Source organism: Camellia sinensis, chromosome 1, assembly GCF_055761805.1.
Source record: "Camellia sinensis isolate YWXY chromosome 1, ASM5576180v1, whole genome shotgun sequence".
Lineage (NCBI taxonomy): Eukaryota > Viridiplantae > Streptophyta > Magnoliopsida > Ericales > Theaceae > Camellia > Camellia sinensis.
In genome coordinates this window covers 224584014-224607695 of record NC_138961.1, presented here as the reverse complement: position 1 = coordinate 224607695, position 23682 = coordinate 224584014, and the positions used below count along the sequence as shown (strand labels likewise).

General features: G+C 31.3%; 1 protein-coding gene across 1 annotated transcript; it reads right to left on the bottom strand.

Annotated features, from left to right (window-relative positions):
* Window positions 1–2847: 2847 nt before the first annotated feature.
* LOC145822616 (uncharacterized) lies at window positions 2848–3387 on the bottom strand. The gene has a single exon (XM_082920098.1). The coding sequence runs from the start codon at window positions 3385–3387 to the stop codon at window positions 2848–2850; it is 540 nt and encodes a 179-aa protein (XP_082776224.1).
* Window positions 3388–23682: the final 20295 nt, after the last annotated feature.

Genomic DNA, 23682 nt, shown 5'->3' with positions numbered 1-23682 from the left:
ACAATCATTCTTGAGCTTCCAAATTGACCAAACAACAGTAAGTGGGATGACTTTCCATATCTGTAATTCTTTCTTCTTAATTTTTGTGCCAAGCCACTAATCAAACAAATCCACAACAGAGCCAGGGCAAACCCAAAAAAGATCCCTCCAATCAGTGATAACAGACCAAATTTTTCAGCTAAAGGGGCAAAGAAACAAAACATGAGTAATGGTTTTCGAGTCAGATTTGCAAAAGATACACTGAGTGACATCTTTCCCTCTGAGAACACCAATATGATGAAGGAACACAGATGTTTTTACTCGACCTTTCTAAACTAGCCAAGAGAAGAACTGGACTTTTGGTAGTGAGATGTTCCAAATGAATCTGGGTATAAACAGATCAAGATCTCTGTTGGACTGCCACCAGTAAAACAAATCCTTTGCTTTGAAGACACCCTGAGATGAAGTTTTCCATCTCATTCTATCCTCCATTCCATTCCTTAATGATGGCCCATCTCCCAATAAAACTTGCATATTATGAACTGATTCATTTTTCTAGGTTAACAGAGGTCTCATAAAAATGAAATTCCAGTTAGAAGAGCTAGATTTCCTAACAATGAATTCTAACAAAGATCCATTCTTATCAGAAGAAAGACTAAAAAGTCCAGAAAATTTAGACTAAAGGCAGTCAGTTCCCATCCAGATATCCTTCCAGAAAGATATGCTGGCCACATTACCAATAACTAATTCTGTATTAGTCAAAAAGAAATTGAATAAAGCAGGATTTTATGAAGCAAGGCCCATAATGTCCTTCCAAATCCATGAGCAAATAGTAATAGTGCCTTGAGAATGGAACCAACTACCTGCTCTGGAACTATACTTGCTGCAAATTAATCTTCTTTAAAGAACTTGCTTTTCATTACAGAACCTCTGCCACCATTTAGCAAGAAGGCAAACATTGACTTGACCCAAACTTCTTACACCTAAACTTCTTTGCTTCTTTGTCAATGAAACATCCTTCTAACTAATCAGGTGTACCTTTCTTTTGACATCTGAATCACTCCACAAGAAAGAAGTTTGAATTTTATCCACCTCTTTGATTACACATTTTGGCATTTTAAACAAGGAGAGGTAGAAAATTGGAAAGCTAGATAATGTGGATTTGATAAGGGTGAGTCTATCAGCAAATGATAAAAGTCTCTTCTTCCATCCTGAGAGTTTGCTCTTAAATTTGTCCAAAATTGGTTTCCAAGTGGCTTTCCTTATAGGATTGGCAGCAAAAGGAAGCCCAAGATACTTTAAAGGTAACTTTTGATTAAGGCAATTCAATGTGGATGAAAAAATATTGATTAAAGTCTCAGAGACACCAACACCACAAACTGTACTTTTGTGGAATTTTTTTTTTAGCCCTGACATAATTTCGAAGCACTGAAGTATTTTCTTCAAGGTTGTGATCTCTAGTAAATCAGCTTCACAAAAGAGAATGGTGTCATCAGCAAATTGGAGGTGAGTGAAGTGCAAGCCAGTGGGACCAACAACAACCCCTTTAATTAAGCCCAAGTCCTTAGCTCTGGTTAGAAGCAGATTCAACCCGTTTGTAACAATGTTAAAAAGAAATGGTGAGAGTGGATTACCCTGTCTAAGCCCTCTTTCTGGTCAAAATTCATCTGTGGGTGAGCCATTGACAAGAATGGAAATGCTAGCAGTTGTTAAACAGGATTTCATCCAGCCCAACAATTTTGAACCAAAACCAAACTTGATAAACAAATCAAAAAAGAACTCCCAATTTACAGTATCAAAGGCTTTTTCAAAATCAAGCTTTATGATGACCCATTGGGTATTGGATTTTTTCCACCAATCTACAATCTCATTAGCAATGAGCACTTCATCCAAAATACTCCTGCCCCCTAGGAAGGTAGACTGTGTTTCACTTACTATGCTAGGTAAAACATGCTTCAATCTGCGAGAAAGAACCTTGGAAAGAGTCTTATAGACAGAGCTAATCAGGCTAATGGGTCTGAAATCAGATAGAGACAAGGGGTTTTCCTTTTTGGGGATGAGATTGATAAAAGAGCAACCGAGGCCCCCAGCTAAAATTCCATTCTCATGAAATTCCAACATAAACTTTAGAATGTCATGCTTCATAACTTTCCAACACTTTTGGAAACAAAATAAGTTGAAGCCATCAGGGCCTAGGACTTTATTCCCATCACAATCTTTGATGGTAGGCCAAACTTCATATTCAGTGAATACACTTTCCAGCTTGGCAGATTCATTGCTAAGGGTATTAATAGACTTAAATTGCCCCCCCCCCCCCCCCCCCAAAAAAAAAAAAATTAGGCCTAATTTCCAATGCTTTGCATATAGATTTTTGAAATGGTTCACTACTGCTTTTTTGACTTCTCCATGTTGCACTACTGAAACCCCATTAACCTCGATTGAGTCAAGTGAGTTCCTATTTTTTCTACTTGTGGCAGTAATATTGAAGAACTTGGTGTTCTTGTCACTCTTCATTGTGCAACTGAGCCTAGATTTCTAGAGCCAGAGCTTTTCCTCCAATATTCTCAATTTCCATACTTCTCCCAATAACTCATTTCTTTAATCAAATTCATCGACATGGAGTGGTCTTTTCTCAGCTATCAGATCCCATGAGTGAAGTTCAGCTTCCTTATCTTCAAGTTTTTCATTGATGTTACCAAATACTTTCTTGTTACAAACTTTCAGGCAAAGTTTTAAGAATTGCAACTTCTTTTTTAAAATAAATCCTGCCCAGGCTTCCAAACTAGAATTTTCCCAATTTTGCTTGACTGTCTGTAAGAAGCTGGGATGCTTGGTCTAAACATTGATGAACCTAAAGGGTCTAGGTCCCTAATCTCTATCATCTTCCATCAGTATAATGGGGCAGTGATCAGACAAGGTTCTGGGTAAGCCCCAAAGTTTGAATCTAAATAATTCAAGCCATTTAGGGTTAAGAATAAATCTATCAATTCTGCTCCACCTAAATTCATCCCGAGAACTATCCCAAGTGTATTTTCTGCCCAGCATTGGTAAATCCACCCTTTTAATCTTTTCAATAAAATCCCCAAAATCCTTCATCCCAACATCCCTCCTAACACAACCCTTCCTTTTCCCAATAAGTCTTACTTCATTGAAGTCTCCCTCAATGCACCATGGAAGGATAAAAGAGCTTTTAATATTAATTAAGGTTTCCCATAGCTGCCTCATTTTCAGCATATCATTGGGAGTATAGACATTAACAATATTACAAATGAAGTTTGAGGAAGTGGTACTTGAAGGTAAGATGAAATTCTTATTACAACAACAAGCAAACAGAATGAAAGCCTCTGGTTTCCAAATACACAGCAAGCCTCCTGCATTCCCTGTTGCATCCACAGCCATGAACTCCATCTGATTCCCAGGCTATAGTGATTTGACAAATGATTTTTGACATTTCTGTTTTTTTCTTCTTCTTCTTGAATTAGCACGAAGTCCACTTTTCTTAGACTGATTAGCTCCTTTAATTTCCTTTTTTTCTCAGGTTTCCCCAATCCTCTAATATTCCATGACATTACTTCATTAGAACACAAGATAAAACTCCCAAGCCACTATATCCTATAAATTAGGGCTGCTTAGCAGCATCCAACTGCTCCCTTCTCACCAAGTCCTGTTTTTCAAGCTCCATAATCTTCTCTACTACGTCTTTTTCATTTCCTTCACAATTTAATCCAAGAAGCTTCCCAATTCGTAGAGTTGCTTGGGCTTCATTTAGAAGATGCCTTCCTTTGCTTGATCTGCTAGTTAAAGAGATTGAATCAGATAATGCCTGGGACGTAGCTCGAAAGAGGACACCCTTTCTGATTCGGTTACCTCCAATTGCTATGGCTTTGACTCTCCTTGAAGCTTTCCTAGGGTGTTTCTTAACTGAATGATGATTGCCCCTGATATCCTTTGCTTTACTGACTTCAGCCTCTAGCTTTGAGTTTCTACATTTATCCTTCACTGACTGTAATAAAGGAGTATGGACATGTGAGTTGTGCAACCCAGAGTTGATGGGTTCAATTGATCTTACTAGGCCCACTTTGTTGAGACCATGAATGAGTTGAGTTCTAGAGTGATTTAAATTATCCAGCTAAACTGGGCCTAAAAACACTTCTAAGTTTACATTGTGCTGAGAGGAAAGTGGCCTACTCAAGCTTTTTTAAAAACCTGAAATAGCCACATGCCCATTGACTCTTTGACTTCTGCATCATTATTGATACCGTTGCAATCTGAAAAAAGTGTCTCCTTCCTCATGCACGCACCTCCATTACTGATCATTCTCGAGCCACCAGCCGTCTCATGTATTACAGAGATAGCCAGAAGGCTATCCTTATCTACCATATCAGCTTCTTTCTTCGGAGAAGATATACACCTGCCAACTCCCAGACTTTTCACCCTCTCCAAGTCATCACCAATTGCTACATCATCATCATCATCATCATCATCATCATCTTCTCTAAGGGGCATTTCATTATCAACAGAGTGTTCAGCGCCTCTGTTTATACTAACAGAACTGTCGTTCCTCAAAGGACTAGCAGAGCTGCTTGGATTTTGCATAACAACTATTTGTTATTCACAAACTCTGATCTGGTAAAATTTGCCTTTGCAGTCCAAGGTCATCACCTGATTGATGCAGTCCAAAACTTTGGTTGCTATTCGAATTTTTCCACAGCAAAGAGATGACATGTCAAGAGTAACTCTATTAATCTCAATAACATCACCCCATAACATGCCTATATTTTTAAAGTTGGCAGAGTTTCAAAGATGAAATGGTACTCCATAGCAGCTAAGCTATACCTCCCTTTCATGCTCAGTGATTATGTCTTTGGTCCATTGTATGATGGACTCACACCAGTCATGAACCCAGAGCTCCAAATCCTTGCTTTTACTTCTCATTTCTTCTTCTGAATTAAATGTGAGGATCACTGACTTGTATCCAATCTCTCTTATCTGAACCTCAAGTCCACACTTGTTAAACACTTCTTGTTTGAAATCAGAGACAAGACAACAGCGCTTGAGTTTGACGACTAGACTCTCATATAGCCAGTTGTTTTCATACTCTTGGACTTTAACTATCAGCCCTTTTGTAGCGATCCTGAGTTTTCGTAAGCATTTGTTTATTTATTTATTATTATTTTATTTTATTTTGAAACTTCATTAATTGTGTGATTAAATAAGAATTTAATGTGATATTTAATTATATATTATTAATTTGAATATATATAATTTTATATATATATAAAAGGTGTTTTATATATTGATAAAATATATATATTATATTTATGTGGTAATTGTAAAATATAATATAACAGTTCATTAGGTATAGTATACTTAGATCTAGGTTTTATCACAAAAAGGTGTGTGAGAAGAATATTCAAGTTAGCAGCAGCCACAGAGAGATTGAAAGAAAAGAAAAAAAAAAAAAACAAAAAAGAGAGAGAGAGCAGCCGAGAGAGAGAGAGATAGAGTGATGAAAGAAAAAGAAAAAGAAAAAAAAAAAAAAGAGTGCTCTATGTGTGCGACTGGGTGTGTGTAAGGGAGAGACGGCAGAAGTGGTGGAGAAAAAGGAAGAAAAGGGTTAGGGTTTTGTTTTGGTGGCTTAATTAATTTTTTAAATAATTTTTTGATCTTTAAAAAAATATTGTGAGTACAAAACTCAGTTCCGTTGATTTATGTTTAATTTGTTGTTTTTATTTATTTGATATTAGTTTGATTTTGTATTTACATGAACATGTTAGATTGATTTCAATTATTTTGGTTAGTTGTGTATGTAAGGTTTAGGGTTTTCATATGTATTTATTTTATAGTTGTAATCACACTCATGGTTATATAAAATTAAAATAAATTAGGAACCTATAGATAAATTCCTTACACTCCACCATGACTGCATGAATTGTTGTTTTATTTGAGTGTTGGTGAGAAGGAGTGTATAAAAAAATAAGGTGAGGATTGTGAGATTTATTTGAATGTCTTAAGCTTGGTATTGTTATGTTTGTTCTCATGAGTAGATGAGAGATTGTGTATATATATATATTGTTGTCTCGTTCTCATGAGTAGATGCGTGCTTTGATTTATGCGCGTACGTATATGTTAACCATTCGGCGAGTGTGGGTCAGACTTGAGACGATATCCCCGTGCAAGTTTGATTTCAGAGCAGTATTAGGTATACGGGAGGCACATGTGATATATGTATAGGCCGAAAGTAAAGGACCGAAGTAGTAGAGTTAAGGTACAAAGAATTTAATATGAGTTTATTGTTATAGTGTGAATTATATTGATTTGTACATTTTTAAAAAAATAGTAAACGACCTTGATAAATTATGAAATTTGGGAAAAGACATATATACGTAATTCCAGAAAACTTTTGTATTTTAGCTTTGTACTAAAAAAATCAATTAGAACTTATAATCGGATGATCGTGGTTATAGTAGTTTTTATTCATTTTAGCAATGCAGACTTTAGATGTTGTTTTAACCCATGAAACGAGCTCATTGTTATTGGTTTCGCGTAAACTAAAGGAAAACATTATTTTGAACACTTTTGTGTTTTGAACTTTTCTGAAAAAAATCATCTTAGGGCTATTTTTGTTCATTTTCAGTTCTAGATTTTTTTTGATTGAATTTCGTTTAGGTTCTTGCCTTTTAGGAAATTTGATTCTGTACAACTTTTGTTCTTTGAGTTTTGGTTAATTCGAATTATTTAAGCATAAAACGGTAGATTTTCATACTTCTTCAGCAAGTTACTTATGATTAAATTATACTGACTTTATTTTTTTGCTGAATGATAGGTCTTACTAACTTTTTATGCAGGGCTGACCCACCATATTTTTATTTCTCTTTTGTTTATTTTATACTCAATTTATATCTTGTTGTGTACAGGCAAGAAATTAAATGCCACCGTATCTCAGGAAACTACACATTTATCTCGGTGCCGATGGAGCTACTTGTCTTGTCCCGTAACAAGAATTAAATGTATTTTTGTTTGTGTCTGGTGGACACGTGAGTGTTAAATATTGTACTCATACCAGTATACCTGTATACTGACCCGTTTTGTCTATTGGCAACTTGGGTGCGTTCTGTTTAAGCGCAACTGAGCTTTCTTTGCAGGATTAGTTGAGGCTACGATAGTGAAGAGAAATAACTATAGTTGTTGGACATGTCTCTTGAATTTCTTTTGTTTTCTTGAACTTAGGGTTGATATTAGTTTATGTATTTATTATTATTAGTTTTTTTTATGACTTTAGTATTATGATAGTTTGGCATTGTGGGTTAGTTTCCAACTTTACCTTATTTAAGTTGTTTTGACTAGTTGTTGATACTTTAATGTTGAAGGTATTTGATAGTTATGAAATTATGGTGAATGATTTGGTTGGCGTTTTGTTAGTTTTTTTTTTATCCCTTGTAATCTTTTGAGGATAGAAATTTACTTAAACCCTTTGGAGACGTGAATGCTTAGATTTTGTTTCACCCCTAGATTTGGATAATGGAATATTGATTGGGGTTTAGTAATAATTTAATATTTAATTGTCCAAATTTTTGGGCGTAACACCTTTACCCTTCACATTACCAACCTTATCAGCCACCACATCAGCATAGCTTGGCCCATTAACACGCAAGCTCTTTGTGTAAACTCGATTTCTTTGGACAGCAGTACCTACACCTCTCTGTAATACCTACTGGTTTCCATTTTTGTTTTGGTCTTTATTGAACTCTGCCATTTTTACCTTTATCTCGCGGTTGTCACACCAAGTGCCATTAGCCTTTTGAACAACCACTCTTGCTGCCACTGAACAGTTGTATCTCACAAATCCGAATCTGGAACTTGTTAGCTTCCTCCTCTTGTTGGGAATGTAGACATCCATAACTACACGAACTTGGAAAACAATTTAAACAGACCCTTGGAAGACAATGATTCAGGTAGATTGTCTACAAAAATGGTGTGAATACCCTGGGATGTCCTGTTTGGCCATGTTTTCCTACGAAACACTAGAATCCATCCACCCTTTGAGCCTTCACATCTTTCACCACCTTTTTCCCCCATTTGATCTTTTTCTGGTTGACTAGTTCTCACATTTTCTATTCAATATAGTAGCTGAGGCCCTTAATATCCTACTGTCTAAAACAAGAAAGTTGGGTTTTTTAAAACGAGCTCAGGTGGGACCGACTGGCTTTTTTATCTCCCATTTACAATTTGCGGATAATACTATCTTGTTTTGTGAAGCTAACTGGGAGGAAGTGGTGAATATCAAAAGAATTCTAAGATGCTTTGAGATACTCTCGGGACTAAAAATTAATTATCATAAGAGTGTAATAAGTGGTATTGGGGTGGATGAGTGTTTGTTGCATAACTTTGCTAGTAGACTTAATTGTTTGCATCATAAGCAACCTCTCAAATACTTAGGGATGCCCCTGGGAGAAAATCCAGGCTGAAAAAGCACTTGGAAACCTGTTCTTGAGAAGCTCAAGTTGAAACTGGCCTCATAGAAGAAGAGACTACTCTCCTTTGCTGGAAGGTTGACCTTAATTAAATCTGTTATGTCCAATTTGCCCACTTACTATTTTTCTCTGTTTAAAGTACCTGTTAGAGTAACTAAAGAGATTGAGAAATTGCAATCCTCTTTCCTCTAGGGTGGATCTGATCTAAGAAGAATGCATTTGGTCAAATGGGATGTGGTCACATTAAACAAAAGGTTTGGTGGTTTGGATGTGAGAAGAATTAGTATTATGAATGTTTACCTTCTTCTAAAATAGTGGTGGCGGTTTGGGGCTGAGAATCACTCTCTATGGAAAGCAGTAATCTGTAACAAATATAACTTAAAGGGTGGCAGTTAGATTCCTAGTTTGGATGGCAGTGGCTCCAGAATCTGGTTTGATATATTAACCATTGTTCTATCAATAACAGAGCTACATAACTTTTGTCTTAATAATTCCATGATTGTGTTGGGGGATGGTAGAAGGGCTTTATTCTGGTGGGATAAGTGGGCAGGAAATGTTTGTCTTAAGGAGGTCTTTCCTAGGCTTTTTTCATTATCCAATGATAAGATGGGTGTGGTTAATGTCTATTATTAGAGAAGAGAAGAATCTGCTGACTGGAACCTTGGATTTAGAAGAGCTTTACTGGCTTGAAAGAAGGAAGAGGTGAATAGGTTATATGATTTCCTTAGAATTGCACTTGTTTTATGTAGTACCCAAGTAGACAGATTATCTTCGACCTTGGACTGCTGACCCTTCAAGCTTATTCACTGTGTCCTCAGCTTATGGTGGGAATCCTCTCTTGGGTCTGCTCTAAGTTGCACTAATATACTATGGAATAATTGTGCCCCTCCCAAAGCCCAATTTTTTGGATGGTTAGCATGGCATGGTAAGGTCAAGACTGCCAGTTTTCTCTGCAGAATTGAGGTCCTAAGGATTAATGTCAATCAAGCTTGTATTTTCTGTTGTAATGAGATTGAATCTGCGAATCATATTCTTTTGTTCTGCCCATTTGTTTGGTTGATTTGGTCTAACATAGTACGATGGTAGGGTCTCCAGTGGGCCTTACTTGGTTCTGTGTCAGACTTACTGCACTGGTGGTCTGGTTGCAGGATGAAAAAAATGGAAAAAAAAAATCTGGTTGGCTATTACCTTTGCTGTCCTCTGGTCCACTTGGAAACATAGAAATGAATGTGTTTTCAATGGCTCTCAACCAAACCAGGAGGTGCTCTATGATCTTGTTAAGGTGAGAGTAGCATTGTGGGTTAAGGCTTCATCACCCTCTTTGGTGTTTTTTGTTAATAACATTGTATCAAACCTGCAACAGGTCTTATTTTGCCTTAGAAATGGTGGCTGAGCTAGTGTGGAGCTGTCTGGGGGTGTTTTTGGCTATCTCTTTTGTTCCTTTTTGGGGGTGCTAGTTAATGGTTGCTACTGTGATGGTCTCTAGTGTTGGTCTGCTATGCTTTGGTTGCTGTTTTGGGGGAGTTTGCTGCTGTTTTTTGGGTGTTTTGCTTCTTGATGCTGGACTGCTATGCTTAGGTGCTAGTAAACGGTAAGATGGCTGATTGGTTGAGTTGGGATATTGTGTGGGTTGGTCTGTCTTAGATGAATGGTTGAATGTCTGTGTTGGGTGGCTGAATGGCTGATTGGCTGAGTTGGGATATTGCGTGGGTTGGTCTGTTCTAGATGAATGGCTGAATGTCAGTGTTGGGTGGCTGAATGGTTATATGGCTTTGATGCTGGACTACTTTGCTTAGATGCTAGTCTGTGCTGTTGTTATTGTATTGGTTGGTCTGTCTTCTCGTTGGTCTCTCACCAACTCTAGAGGTGCTAGCAAATGATAGGATGGGCTTTTTGGTGCCAACCTAGTTGGAATGATTTAACTCATTGTGATGCTTTTGAACTCCCTTTTTCTTTATTGATGTAATTTACTTTGTACTTTGTACTTGTTTATTCCATTAATAATAAAAAAAATTGCTGATCAAAAAAAAAAAAAAAAAAAAAAAAAAGAGCTTCTTCTACAGTTTGTTTGGTTGAATGGTTCTTATACTTATGAAGCTCATTATTTAAACTTTTTTTATTTGTAAGTAATAACATAATAAAAAAATAATGATATTGATGATAATAATGAGTTTTGGTGGAGTTGATTAGAATTTTGGAGTAAGGAAGAAGATAATAAGAAAATAATTGAATCTTTGGAAAGAAGATGACGAGACTTAAATATGAAGTACACGTATAAGTTATTAGGATGTACCATGAGAAATAAAATATGTATTTTATTTTAATGTTTAATGTGTATTATTCTTATTAGTAAATTTACATTAAGATATAATAAGAAATAAAATTTTAAAATTTTAATTGGACAGATTAAGTTATTTTTTTGTTGCAAATAGCTACACCCGTGAAAGAGTTGCATGATCAAAGAATTCTTACATTACTAATGGGCCTAGTAGCCCAGTTCCGTTGTTTTGAAGCCCAAATCAAGGTAATGAAACGAACCCAGCAAAAATCCAAAATGGGTTCGATGGGTTCACGACCTAGGCTTCTCTTTTAGGAACATGGCTCATGACAACTTTAGCTCTCTCTCTCTCTCTCTCTCTCTCTCTCTCTCTCTCAATAATAAAAAAAAGCTTTATTTCTTTGATTAAGAAAGAAAAAAAATTAGTTTTATTTTGTATAGGATTGGTTATTGATAAAATTACCAATATCAATCTGTTCAAAAAATTTATCCCCCTTTCTTGTCATTTGTTATTTTTTAGGTGGACCATCTATACTATTTAAAAGGCTTACAAGCTTTGTAACACTGTTTTTGATTTCGAAAAACGTCCACAAAGAATAATTACATAACAATTATGCCATTTAAAATTGCTTCAACTTTTTACTTTTCTTCTAAAAATCTCTCAAACGTTTCAGTTGTGGATTTAAGATGAAACACATCATTTTCATTTAGTTTTACACTTTTTGAGGGCGAAAATAATTTTTGATATTTATTTTTGTTAAATTAATTTTTATTTTAAAAAATTTAAAATTGAAACCAAACATAGCCTTAACTCGTTTAAAATATAAAAAAGTAAATCCAACAATATATTCCAAAAGTGTAGAGTCATAAAACTCTGGCCTCAAAATTCTTTATTATCCTATCTCAATTACACCCTGCATTATAAAATTGTGTAAAAATATAAAGACAGAAATTTTGAATTATGGAGTTTTCAATCATGCTGAAACTCGACAAATATTTGAACATAGGTTTAGTCAATTCTCATTGACACGATATAAGAATCGACAATCGATCTTCCTTTATTTATTTATTTTTTATTTTTAATTACTTTTTCCTTGAATAGTGTACAATTATATAAGCTTTGCCATTTTTGTTTTGAATCGTGTACAATTATATAAGCTTTGCCATTTTTGTTTCCCGCCAAAATATATATATATATATATATATATATGAAGAAAAAGAAATGCTTACTAGAAAGTCATCAATGAAAAGACATCATGAGTTCAGCCTCCACCCTTACCCATAAAAGTGTTTGCATGTTACCAACTGTTTTGAGCTTTCTTGTTTGGTTATGATTAGAAACCAGACACCGTTAACCAAAATGCAGCCGTCCCCCCAATCTCTCCTCTCTGATAATTGTTTAGTAATTTTGAAATTATCATGTTAAAAATTACATAAGTGTTAGGCAATTAAAAAATAAAAAATAACCTATTTTTTTGTATTGTAATTTTTTATTTATTGAAAATATCATATAAATAATATCATATAATATTGTAATAGTATCTAATAATTTTTTACTTCTTTCTTTTCTTGAATGAAGGTACAAATGCTTATCAGAGTTTTCAATGAAAGACATGATTGTTAACATAAATTTCAGAACATAAACCTTACACTTTGGATCATTTACCATGTGTATTATCAAGAAATCAAGACAAAATGACATACCTGAATCTATTGATGAACGGTTAAACGGAAGCGTGATTATCAATGAACTCTTTGTTATTGATTATGTTATTGCCTCATAACATGCTACAAATTCTGCGGCCATGGTGGATGAAGCTATGAGCATCTGCTTTGCAGACCTCCAAGAAATTGCTCCGCCAGCTAACAGATAAATATAGCCTGATGTGGATTTCCTACTGTCTTGGCATCCAGCAAAATCGGAGTCGGAATATCCAATGACCTCTAACTTATCCGATCTCCTATATGTGAGCATATATTCCTTAAGCCTATTAACTAAATTGAATCACTTAAATTGTAGGCTTCTTATAAATGATAACACCATATTTAATTATATGGTCCCATTGAGACATTATCTAACAATGATGAGTTGAAGGCCCTAACACCTTACTCGTAGGCCATAACTAATATGTGTAGCACAATCTTCACTGTATTTAAAAAGATTAAATTTTATTGTGTACAAAACAACAATTAAAATATTAAGAAATAAAGAAAATGAGAGAATATGTTTGATTACAAAAATCAAACTCAAAATAAAAATAAATAAATAAAAACAGATTTTATTTTGTTACAAAAACAAAATTAAAATCTGATTTAAATAAATAATAAAACAGAATAATAAATTAAACAACTTACTTGATTAATTTCTTTGAATAATTATCTGATCAAGTCCAGTATTTGACACTGTGTCCTTAAGACAGATTCGTCCTCTCCACGGTGCTTTCAGAATTTAGACGTCTATCTCCCAGGATAAAATGATCTATTACAAACAATAGCAGCACTACAAATTGTTTGCCTAATGAACACACTAAGTGTTTATACTCTCTCTGACAAGAAAATGCAGCAAAATGAAGAGGATGTTTGCAGAATTATGAAGGACGAAAATTAGAGTTACAAAATCCAAATGAGGGCTGTCCTATTTATAGATGTAATGGTGGTTGTAGGTTTTGAATTGAATAGGTATGAAACTTGTTGGTTTTGAATTCAAACAGTTTTGAATCTGTTGGATTACAATTCAAACAGATAACAAAAATGGGAAGGACCTTGTTTGGGTGTACAGTAAATCCGGATCAGATTATTTCCGGTTTAATACGGGAAGGGCCCTGTTTGGATGTACAGAAAAACCAAACCAGTTTAATTTAAATTTTGAATTTTATTTTACCAAAAATAAAATTAAATTCAAATGTTTTTGACCCAAAAAGATTAGTATTGGACCGAACAAGCCCAACCCTCACACCACGCACCCGCGCCCAGCCCGCCCGGACGGCGGCGCACGTGTGATGATTTTTGGGTCCAATGGGTCTAGCCCATAACCTCTCCCTCTAAAATACTTGGGTACCTCTTGAGGCACACCCCAAGTACCAAACCCAAGCCTTATAAACCCATTCAAACCCTCCCACCAAATCAATGTGGGACAAGCCATTTTACAACCTTAAGGAATTTTCACCAAAACTCCATTTCCATGGAGCACACTTTGGTTTCAATTTCTCATTCACTCGGTAATGGTTTTGAGCAACCAAATATACCACGTGAATTACAACGCGGCATAGAACGCGTTATCACTTTGACCCGTGAAAATTGACGCACGGGGCCCATCTAAAAAATAGACCAAACTTAAAAAAAAATTCTGATTTTATCCAAAATTTTGTAACCATTTCTAACAATATGTGTGGTACCAACTATATTGACCTTAATTTGTAGGGTTAAGATTAGACAATGTCGTAGCTAAACATATATATATATATATATATATATGCAATGGTTCCTAGTATAGAGCTTCAAGATGAATATTAAATTATCCTCCATATACATAATAATTAACATGTCAAGAACTAAGTTGATGAGTCATTAAACTGAAAAGTCCTTCCAAAGTTTTGACTTGGACACATTTGTGAATTTGACTTTAGAGAGAATAGATTTTGAATGGGATAAAAACGAGTACATCTTGCTCTCGGGATCCTGTTTTAGCAAAATTTAGGTCAATCTTTTTGTATATATTTTTTAATCCAGCTTCTCTAATGAACTAGGGTTGAGTTATGAAAGAAGTTATCGACTTCACAACACTTTTTTTTTTTTTTATATATATATTTGATTCGGATTCTCTTTTGTTTCCCAACTAGAGGGGATTATTAGGTCTTCATGAGAGGATTTTTTTATATATATTTAAATTAATCACATAATCATAGTGTGTTTTTAAGTTTTTTGGATTAAATTTTTTGAAAACTGAGTTTTTTGGTTTTCCTATTTTTTTTGTTTTTAGTGAATATTTTTAAAATTTTAAATATTTTTTTTTTCACATTTTTAGATGCACCTTATTTAGATTTATCTAAAAAATAAAAAATTTGTGAAAAAATATTTTAAAAAATTAATAAATACATAAAAATATAAAAAAAATATACTGAATTCTTGCATTTTTTGTATTTTTGGTATTTAGTGAATTTTTAAAAGGTTTTTTTTACTGTTTAGGTATATTTATGTTAGGTGTGTCTAAAAAGTAAAAAAATTGCTTAAAATATTAAAAAAATTCAGTAAAAACAAAAAAATACGAAAAATAAAAAAGTAAAATTTTCTAAAAAATGTTTTTTGAAAAATGAAAACAAGCAAAATGTATCATTTTTTTGTCTTTTTTTTTTTGGGTTAAATATTGAGGGTAGCATAAGGAGAAGGAATCAAAGCTATTTTGAGTAAGATATTGTTGTACAAGTTGAGAAGAAATTTTGAGATATGATGAATTTCAGTAAAAAGTTTTAGAAGGGTTCCATGGATCATACTTGTATTGACAATTATATATCATGGACGCTAATCAAAGCCATGCAAATTGGAGGACCAACCCCAAAGCAAATGGGTCCCTTCCTAAAAAACTCAAAAAAGGAATTCTTGTGTATGGCCTTATTAAAAGGCACACGGTTGATAAATTTAAATTTAAATTTTTCTTTGCCAAAAGTTTAGGCGTTCAAATACTTTATCCAAAATGATAAATTCATATAAAATGACCAAATTACCCCGTATATATATTGTTGCGAAAACCAAACAATCCATTCTCTCATTCTCTTCTATTGTCTTTATTTCATCTTTTCTCTTCTCTCTCTAGATTCTCACTCTTCTTCCCTCTTTAGATCTAGGGTTTCGAACCCATCTGCCGTAATCTCTCTCTCTCCTCTTCAAACCCTAACCCTAACCCATCGTCTAAGTCGACGACCCTTGTACTCATCTAGAGTACCAAAACGCCCCTGATCGGCGCCAATCATCGGAGGAGTAACGAAGTCTACTACCTCTTTCTCTAATAGATCTGAGTTTGGTTCATCATCGCGTTTTTCTCTGCGTTTTCTAAATCTGAGTTTGCCTCCGCTGGTGGCATTGAGGACAACAATTATCTCTTTTCATTTTCATTTTCTTTATTCCCAAACAAATCCCTCACCACCAATACCAAAGTAAAGCCCCTCTCTCTGAGACAAACCTTAAAACACACACACAAAAACAGAGAGAGAGAGAGAGAGAGAGAGAGAGAGAGAGAGAGAGAGAGAGAGAGAGAGAGAGAGAATAAAATTTGAACAAATATTTGAACAGATAAAGGAAAAAATTAAACAAATAGGTGTTTTGGTGGTAAATTTCAACAAATAGCAAAAATTTGAACATATAGGGTAAAAAAAATTGAACAAATAATCAACAAAACTCAATAGATAAAAAAAGATCTACAGATAAATTAAAGGATAAAATTAAAAACAAAATATCCTTCAAAATCAACAAAAAGATTTCTCACCAAACAATTTCAAAAATGGTGGACCTTTCTCACTAACAAAAAAATATCTATTAGATCTAATGTCTTATACCCTCATTATTTTGGATTTTTCAATAATTGTCTCTCTTTTTTTTTATTTTTTATTTTTTTTATATTATTTTTATCTAGTATTATACACCAAATTTAAGTCCCACCTTGCAAGGCTGCCCAAGACCCATCTACTCCCTTTTACTATGTGATTAATACAAAAATTCATCACAAATTTGGGTACAATTTTTTTAATTACATGGGTTGGGTCTTACTTTTTTTTATAAGTCTCACACTCGTAGAGGATTATATTTTACTCTATAAATAATTTCTATGGTTTTGTTTGAGGTATGGGTTGGTTTTTTTGACTTTTTGACTATTTTAATCTGGGACTAAAAGTCTCGTTTGGAATGGATTTTCTGACTTTTTAAACTTTTATGAGAAAAAAAAAATAAAATAATTATGATTTAGATATGACATTTGATGTTATTAATTTTTTAACTTATTTTGTTTTTTTGTGACTATTTTAACTTGGTAGCCCTAAAAACTTGATGCCAAACGAGAGCTATGTAAGTAAAAGAGTTTATACATATATCTTTTGAATAATGTTAGGTTTCATGAAAGAAATATCATGAAAAGTTTTATGAAATTTTAAGAAATAATCTAGTGATAGATAACAAAACAAGAAAAACAACATACCTTTATGCAAGTATGTTTTAATTTTGAAATCTTAGTTATAATAATATAGACTCTGTTTTGTCTTATAGTATTCTATGATTGATAAGTTGTAACTTAATATAGGTAATTACATAACACATTTAAGAATGAAGAATTGTCATGAAACTATTCATGATGCATAGAATTGCACATTTTTTCTTGTCAAAAAAGGGGTCAAATTGACATCATGGTGCCTCTCTTGACCTCGCGTTTAAATTTGTAGTCCAAGAAGAAAATAATATTATATTGACCATATTTGTGTTAAAATATTTTTACTATCTTATTACTGCATTAGTTTAACAGGTTTCAAAATTATATTTGTTACTAATACTATTGTGACACGTTACGTAATAAATAAAATACAATTATAGTAGTATGAAAAAAAAAAAAAAAAACTCTTCAAACTCACTTCATGTATTACTTCCCTCTAATTAAGATAATTTTTTTTAAATAAATAAATAAATAAAATTTAAAAAAAATCAAAAGAAAATAAATAGGAATCAATTGTGTCAAATGAAAGAAAATAGGGTAAATTACACTTACTTCCCCTGAGATTTCTAACAATTACAGGGACTTCCACTATAGTTTTAATAATTATACAACATCCCTTACTTTTGAAACTATTATCAAGATTCCCCAATTATAAAATTATTTAATAGAATTTGTTAATGTCATACCAAAAATAATGAAATTGCCCATTAATTACTTTATATATTCAAATGAGAAATTTCACTCACCTCTTCTATCTTACTGTTATTTAATAAAATTCTTAAATTTCATGCAATATTAAATAAAATCTTTAAATTATTAAGACATCATTAAGTCATTTAATGCAATTTTTTTTAATTTTTATTGATAAAATACTTAAACATAAATAATCTCCCTAAAATTAATGTTAGATAACATCCTAAAAATTTAATGTAAGATTTATTTTACGCCATTATTTTAAGTAATGCATTTATTATTTGATTTTTTTAAAGTTAAAATAAATAGATTTATTTTTTTTTTCCGAATATTTGCAATACTTATTTATTCATATGTAAGAAAATTATTTGATCTTTTTTCAATCACATATTATTCTCAAATTTTAATTTTTATCTTTGAGTCACTAAACTTTTAGGCAATGCATATTTAAAAAAAAAACAGGTTAATATTTCTTACACAATTAAAAAAATAAAAAAATAAAAATAGAAGTAAAAAAAATTTAATCGCCTCACAATAAATTAAAATTAGTTAATAGGAAATGAAAGATGAAGAAATCATTTGAGAATAATAAACAATTTAAACAATTTATCATTTTTTATGCCTAAAATTAAAATTAATCTTTACTTGAATGGAGAAATTATTTGAAAATAATAATATACTCAATTAATTTGTTATGTATGATACTTAAAATTTAATTTTCCATCTTTATTTATCTCATTTAAACTACTTTTATTAAATTAAATCTTAAAATTGATATCTCACCTTCATTAATGGTTGAATTTTTATTTTATTTTTTGTTTATAAAAAGTTCAAAAACTTGTTTTGGAAAAAAATAGAGTCAAGAAATTACATTTATATTTTAAAAAAATTATGAAAAATAAATAATTGTTTAAAAATAGAGTCAAGAAATTACATTTATATTTTAAATTAGATTACATTTATATTTTTTTTTCTTTAGAAATTGTTTTATTTTGTTATGTGTAGGGATGTAATAAAAACCGAAAAAACTAACCAAGCCAGACCAAACTGACTATATTTGGTCTGTTTTTTAAACAAAAATCGGTCTGTATGGTTTTTAAATTTGATTTTTTTTTCTCGGTTCTGTATCAGTTCAAGTACCTTGTACACCGAACTAACATATATTATATTAAATATATATATAATCTAATAATATAATGATATTAATAAGTATAATAAATTATTAACCTCGATTAATTGACCTTGTCATCTTTATAACCTAAGTTTGTAAACTCTTATTATATATAATTTTAACTCTAATTCATTATTTTTAAAACCTTAATATTTTTTAACCTTTTTTTTTGTTTTTATTTTTGTTAATCTAGGAATTGAAAAATATTTTGTAAATGGATGGATTAGATATGTTTGAAATTGTGGACAAATAACTAGTTTAACATTTTTATATAGATTAGTGATTATATTTAAAAGTGACTCAAGTTTGAAAGGTCCTACACCGATTAAACCACATTGAATCAAACTGGTGCGGTTTGATAGGAGAATCGGTCTGTATTGACATTCAAAATAATAAAATCAATATTATCCGTTCGGTGAAATTTTTTATGTAAATACCGACCGTACCGAATCGATTACATTCCTAATTGTGTGTTTAAATTACTAGTAGAGTTTGATTTCTCAGTCTTATCAACAAAATTATATAAGTATTACATATACGAAAAAATAAAATTATATAACAACAATTCGCTATAAATAATAATAAAACAAATAAAGGTGAGACATTAAAAAAATAAAGTGAAAATTTAATTATTAATGAAGGTGAGAAATTAATTTTAAGATTTAATTTAATTAAAAAAGTTTAAATAAAAAAAATAAAGATGGTGAAATATATTTTAAGTATCATACAACAAATTAATTGAGTATTTTAGAATTCTAAAATAATTTCTTCATTCAAGTAAATATTAATTTTAAGTTTAGGTGTAAGAATTGAGAAATTGTTTGAATTGTTTATTATTCTCAAATAATTTCTAGATCTTTCATTCTCTATTAACTAATTTTAATTTATTGTGAAGCAATTAGATTTTTTTTACTTATATATTTATTTTTTTAATCACATAAGAATAACCTGTGTTTTTTTTTTATATTTTTAAATATGTATCAATTAGAAATTTTAATGACTCAAAGATAAAAATTAAAATTTTTTGATAATATCTTAACAATTTAGGGATAAATAATTTTTGTACAGATGAATAAATAAGTAGGAAAAATTATAAAAAAATAAATAAAAAATTAATCCATTTATTTCAACTTTAAAAAATGAAAGAAAAAAGAAATTTAAATAATAAATACATTAATGAAAATTGATAAATATTTAGTTGTTTGTATAGTGTGAAATAAGTCTTATATGTATTGTATTAATTATTAGGGTCTTATATTAAACTAGGATAAATTACAAATACATCCCCTGAGATTTGCTTAAAATACGACTTGTCCCCTGTAGTTTACAAAATTATAAATACCTCCCTATCATAATTTTTTATTTAACAGAATTAATTGAAAAAGTGAAATTTCTAATTGTTTACCTATACAATAGTAAAATTATCTTAATTATTAATTGAAATAAAATTTTAACATTATTAAAAACTATTAATTAACTTGATGATTTATTAATAAAATGACTTATTTGTTATGAAATTAAAAACCTTAGGGGGCATAATGTAATTTCTAGAACCATAGGGAGTAATTTGTAATTTAAGTAAATTTCAGGAGTTGTGTTTGTGATTTATCCATTAAACTATTAGGGTTTTGAGTTAAAATATGCATGGATCTTTAATAATATATATGCAAAACTTCAGGGGAGATAAATAATTTTTTTTAAATATTTAAATAGCTTTTTATCTCTTCTTGCTCAATTCAAAAGGGGCACTATGATTTTTTTGGATAGAAAAGTAAATGACACTTGTGCTAAATTAATGGATTGAAAGAATCTTGATAATAGTTTCAAAAGTAAAGGAGATTGGTATAATTATTGAAATTATAGAGAATGTTCGTATAATTGTCAGAAAACCTCAAGAGAGGTAAGTGTAATTTGAAATAGAAGAATACTAGCTGGGACCCTTTTTTTGGAGACCCCGTAATCCTTTTAGATCTTAACCATTGATGTAGGTATAGGATCCACTCATGTATGTGTGGGGCCCACACCATCAATAATTGAAATCCAAAAGAAAAGGGTCTCAATTATTATTGTTTAAAATACTAGTCTCACATCATATCATATGGGTTGATATTGATATGATCTGATTAAATTTTTAAGTTAAAATTTTGGCTTATTTTCAAAAGTAAATTAAAAATTGATTTTTTAAAAAAAAATATGTAAAAAAGTATAGACACGATGTAATTAAAAAAATTAACAAATTAAAAAATTAACTTTTAACCTAATCGACAAAATAGGCCTTTGACAGCAAGATAATCCTAATGTCTAAGAATTGAGAAATTATCCCGTGTTTAAGTAATTTTAATTAGGTTGTATGTCTTTTCAAGTCTATTTATTATTTTATATAATATATAAAAGAAAAAATAAAAAATACTATATGTATATAAGAAAAATGCTTCGGACCCCCACTGGGGGTCGACCCCCAGTGAGGTGGCAGTCCGTGATTGGGCCAAAAAAAAATTATTATTATTTTTTTTTTTTTTTTTTTGGGTTTCGGCTAGTGGGGGCGCGACACCTCACTGGGGTGCGACCCCCACTGGGGTCTGTAGCGGAATTGATGTATATAATCAAGAGAATCGTAAAAACATATAACATAGGATATTTGATGGATTAATTTTTCTTAGAGTTGTTTTGAAAAATTAGTTAAAAATTAATTTTTTTCAACTTTTTTTTGATTTTTTTAAAAAATATATTAAAAAAATAAAGAGAATGATATAACTTAAAATAAATTAAAAACTGATCTTTAACTCTTTTTTTTTTCTTTTTTTTTGGGGTCTATCTAACAATATAATATAACAGGTGTTTTAATATGGGTGTAACACGGAAGTTGGAACGTAAAAATAAGGAGGCACACGGATGGCTAAATGAGGTCGACCACATGATAGTGAATTCCTTTGATGAAATCACCCAGTCCCACGCTCCTTGGGCCAACAGCCTGTCACCCCGCCTTTTTGGGACACATGTCATATCTTGAACATCTCATGACCCAATTGGACCACATTTCCCACGTGGCCGGGCCCACACTTTGCCGGCCGTGCCACCTGGTGCCCTCAATGCGTGTAGAAGGACCACTCTATATATACATATACGTATCACCCTCATTATTTATATTTTAGAGACGCAAAAATTTAATAAGTAAATTTATTATTTAATAGGTTTGGTGAGATTTAATAATATTTTTTTATAAATATTATTAAAAAAATATCATTAATTATTAATTCTTAGTGATGATTTAAAAATTTTGTCAGAAAAATATTATTAATTATAAATTTTAACGACAGTTTAAAAAAAAATTATAAAAAAGTTACTAATTTTTAACTTCCAGTTTGAAAATTTCATCACAGAAAAAGTCATTAATTATAAATTTTTGCCATAATTTATAAAAATCGCGACAAATAAAAAGTCATTAATTATCAATTTTTAGCAATATATATAAAAAATCGTCACAAAAAATTATTTCTAGCGACGATTTTATTAAGACTTATTTTTAATACCAATTAATGAGAATTAAGTTCAATTATTATGACCTATTGATCATTTATCCTTATATTTATAGATATTATTTGTTATAAATGTTGTCACATTTTATATTTTATTTTAAAAATATCCGTATCCAATAATGCTCCTGTCCACTAAATGAAATATTTTTTCATTTATCAAATTACTATTAAATTAAATTATTTAAAATTTTAAATTTAAAAGTAAAAATTTATCCCATTCATACTCACTGTTAATATATATAGATATATCAACACTTCTCTATTTAGATTTCAAACCGAAGTGGTGAGTCTTTTTCAATAATTTCATGTCGTTATCGTTATGGGGTCATCTCTTAAAGTTGTCCAAGCCCAAGACTTGCCACTCATTTTTGTTTTCTTTTAATGCTTTTCTCTTTACCTCTTGGATTTTTTGTTTGTTTGTTTGTTTTATTTATGGTAACTGGGTCTTGTTAACAAATGTCCATTTAATACAAATAAAACACAAAATATTTATAAAATATAATATATTTTTTACTAACTTCAATGCACTTTTATTAAAATTAATACATTTTTTAAAATAATTTTATATATTTTTAAAATACTCGGTACACACTTTTTAATATTAAATAATGCATAAGGAATACTTGTTAATATTTATGCATATAATTTTATTTATATAATTTTTTTAAAGGTGAAAATAATTAAAGAGAAAATAAAAGTTACAAAAAAGAAGAAAGAAAACTTATTGAAAAGTGTGGAGCCATACCATGAGAATGTTGGTCCCTCACTTAAATTTAATCATATGAGAGAGGACAGTGACAAAGTTAAGAAGGACATAGCTGTTTGGTTCCCAAGTCCCAAGAACAACCACCCTACAGTTAAAACCAAAAAACACAATTGGCATGGTGGGGGTGGTGGCACTACTTGTCCAATTAGTTATTTTAGTTCCATGCTACCATGCCTATGACAGGCACATTAGAGGGAATTAGCGGTGAGCAGCAGATATATTGATCTGTTAAAATTGACTGAATCAAATTGATCCGTCACATATTGGATGGATGCGTAATGACGAGCGAACGGTTGTAGATTGATTTTCTCTAATTCGCCAATTTGGCGGACGGATGGCGGATTTCAGATTTCTTTGACCGCAACCGAATCGCCAAACCGCAAGCACACCCCTAGTAATTTATAAGGCTTTGTGTTTTCAGTTTGTTTAAATATTCTGTTTATGTTTTCAATTAAAAAAGAGTTTAAATATTCTGTTGAAAAAAAGTTTTCTACTTGAATATCTTTTTTAAATTGAAAAAAAATAAACGTATTATTTATCTATATTTTTTGGTTTTTAAATCTATCTCTAAAAATAATATATAGAAAATATG